The sequence below is a fragment of the Lytechinus variegatus genome, chromosome 6 (genome assembly GCF_018143015.1).
Source record: "Lytechinus variegatus isolate NC3 chromosome 6, Lvar_3.0, whole genome shotgun sequence".
NCBI classification, from domain to species: domain Eukaryota; kingdom Metazoa; phylum Echinodermata; class Echinoidea; order Temnopleuroida; family Toxopneustidae; genus Lytechinus; species Lytechinus variegatus.
In genome coordinates, this window is record NC_054745.1 from 18049509 (window position 1) to 18051606 (window position 2098).

Below are 2098 nucleotides of genomic sequence, written 5' to 3' on the forward strand. Positions count from 1 at the left end.
GTTTATTTTCTTTTGACAATATATATGTAGAATATCGTCTAAATGAAGCCCTCATCTCGAAAAGCGCACTTATTAAAGGCAGCATCTACATTACATGTATACGTGTACACATAAACAGGTTCCATAATTTGAAGGGCTGCGGAACCGGGGGGGGGGCTTGAGGGGGCCTCCGCCCCCACTCCACTTTTTCCAAAACCGTGTACAAAAAAGTAAAAATGACCATCTAATTGTGATTTTTTCAGACTCTTCTAGTCAGAAACTAGCTGACCCTATTAACTAGTCATTTTTGACTGATTTGTTTTTAGAGTGCATGGTCAGCACCGAATTTCGTCTCACCCCCCCCCCCCTCTCCCATTTTAAAAATCGTTCCGAGGCCCCGTTTTGTAGGGAAAAAATTCGTACATGCTTGACAGAAGAAAGAATCTTCTCTTTCATAGTTTATTTGTGTAATTGCTGATGTGGTTTACGGTACACCATGTGGAGTGTAATAGAAACAGCCCGGGGGGCCACTTACATTGACGAGTGGATACCATGCGCGACCAAAAAAAAACACGTAAAAAGGATGTATTTTTCACGATAGGACACGTTACGTACGTAACGTGATAAGGGTGTCAAAAACACAAAAAAAATGAAAAAAGGGTATCTATTTCGCTAGGAAAACTACGTGTTTAGGGTCGAATTTGCAGGGATGATAAAACACAATCAAAATGTTTTATAAAGGATGTACTTTCTGCCCCAACACTTCGTGTTTAGAGTCCGATTTGTGAGAGGTGTAGAAGGTGGGTCGTACTAAACCAAATAAGATAAAGCCGACGACCGAAGGACCCGTAACAAAAAAAAAAAATCCTGTACTTGTTTAGGGTTCATTTCAGGGAATATTTGCCAAGGGTATCATTTTGTTTCCAATACTTGTTAAGGGCAGGGTTCACACGCCGATACTTGTTACGGAGTGCATTTTCAGAATATTAAAATTACGTGTTTAGGGTGCTTTTCGAAACCCCATGTTCGTGCATGGTATCCACTCGTAAATGGAAGTGCCCCCCCCCCCCCTGAAGAAACAGTGGAGAGAAGAAAGGAAGAAATGGATAGTCGAGAATGTGGAGATTTGATAATTGGGTTTACGAAAGGGGTATCATACCCCTTTAATAAACCCAATTATGCGGCTAATAGCAGCATAATTTGGTCGTAAAATTGGAGGAGGACCAGAGTTATCCGCATAATAGCAGCAAGGTCACCCTTTTCCAACACAACCGCATCGGAAGGGGCGTGTCCAGTTGTCATGACGATTATCCGCCTTTTTTAGGACGTAAAAATAATGCGGCTTATTTTCGGAGTTTGTGAACGCAATTTTTATTGAGTTATCCGCATTACTCTTAAACATTCCATCGACCAAAACATGATGACTCGGGGTAACATCTGAAAACATGATTGACATAGCATCCAGTGTTGTAGTGCCTTGATGCTCGGCCTTGGCCTTAAGGCGCCTTAAGGCCTACTTTTTCAAAGCCTTGGCCTTGAAGATTTTGAGCCTTTAAATTTCAAGGCATTTTCAAGGCTTTTTAAGGCATTTTGTGTTTTGTACTTTATTTACTTTTAATGTTTCAATTGTTCTGTATATCTAATGACACAAATGGTCAATACTACCAGTCAGCAGTAGCAGCAGCTGTAGTAGTAAATGTACTAGCAGAGCCATCAATTGTGATTATCACCATTATCAAGAATTATCATCACATAATTATGTAACAAAGAGAAGGGAATGAAAACATTATTTATTGGTAATCATGAATAATGATGATAATAACAATATCAATAATTATAATAATGATTATGATAAAGATTATAGTCATTTTATGACAGGGATAATTCTGACAGATCTGACTGCAGTTTTGACAAAAAAAATTCAGACTTTAAACATTTGATTTGATTTATCGTTTTCTTCTGCAGCCATAACATTTGTATAATACATTTTTCATAACATAATAAACATAATATGTTAGCATTTTTGGCATGAATCATAAATAAAGAGTACTTAAAAATAATTCCAGAAAAAACTGATTAACTATATGATATTCCCAATTTGCAGGAGAAGGATTGTCAT

The 2098-nt window shown here is 37.9% G+C and overlaps 1 protein-coding gene across 1 annotated transcript in view; it reads left to right on the forward strand.

Annotated features, from left to right (window-relative positions):
• Positions 1 to 280, forward strand: part of LOC121417608 — a 21770-nt gene extending 21490 nt beyond the window's left edge. Inside the window, exon 12 of the mRNA XM_041611345.1 lies at positions 243 to 280. Within this exon, the coding sequence (XP_041467279.1) occupies positions 243 to 280 (38 nt within the window). The remainder of the gene's footprint in view (positions 1 to 242) is intronic.
• The last annotated feature ends 1818 nt before the right edge of the window (positions 281 to 2098 follow it).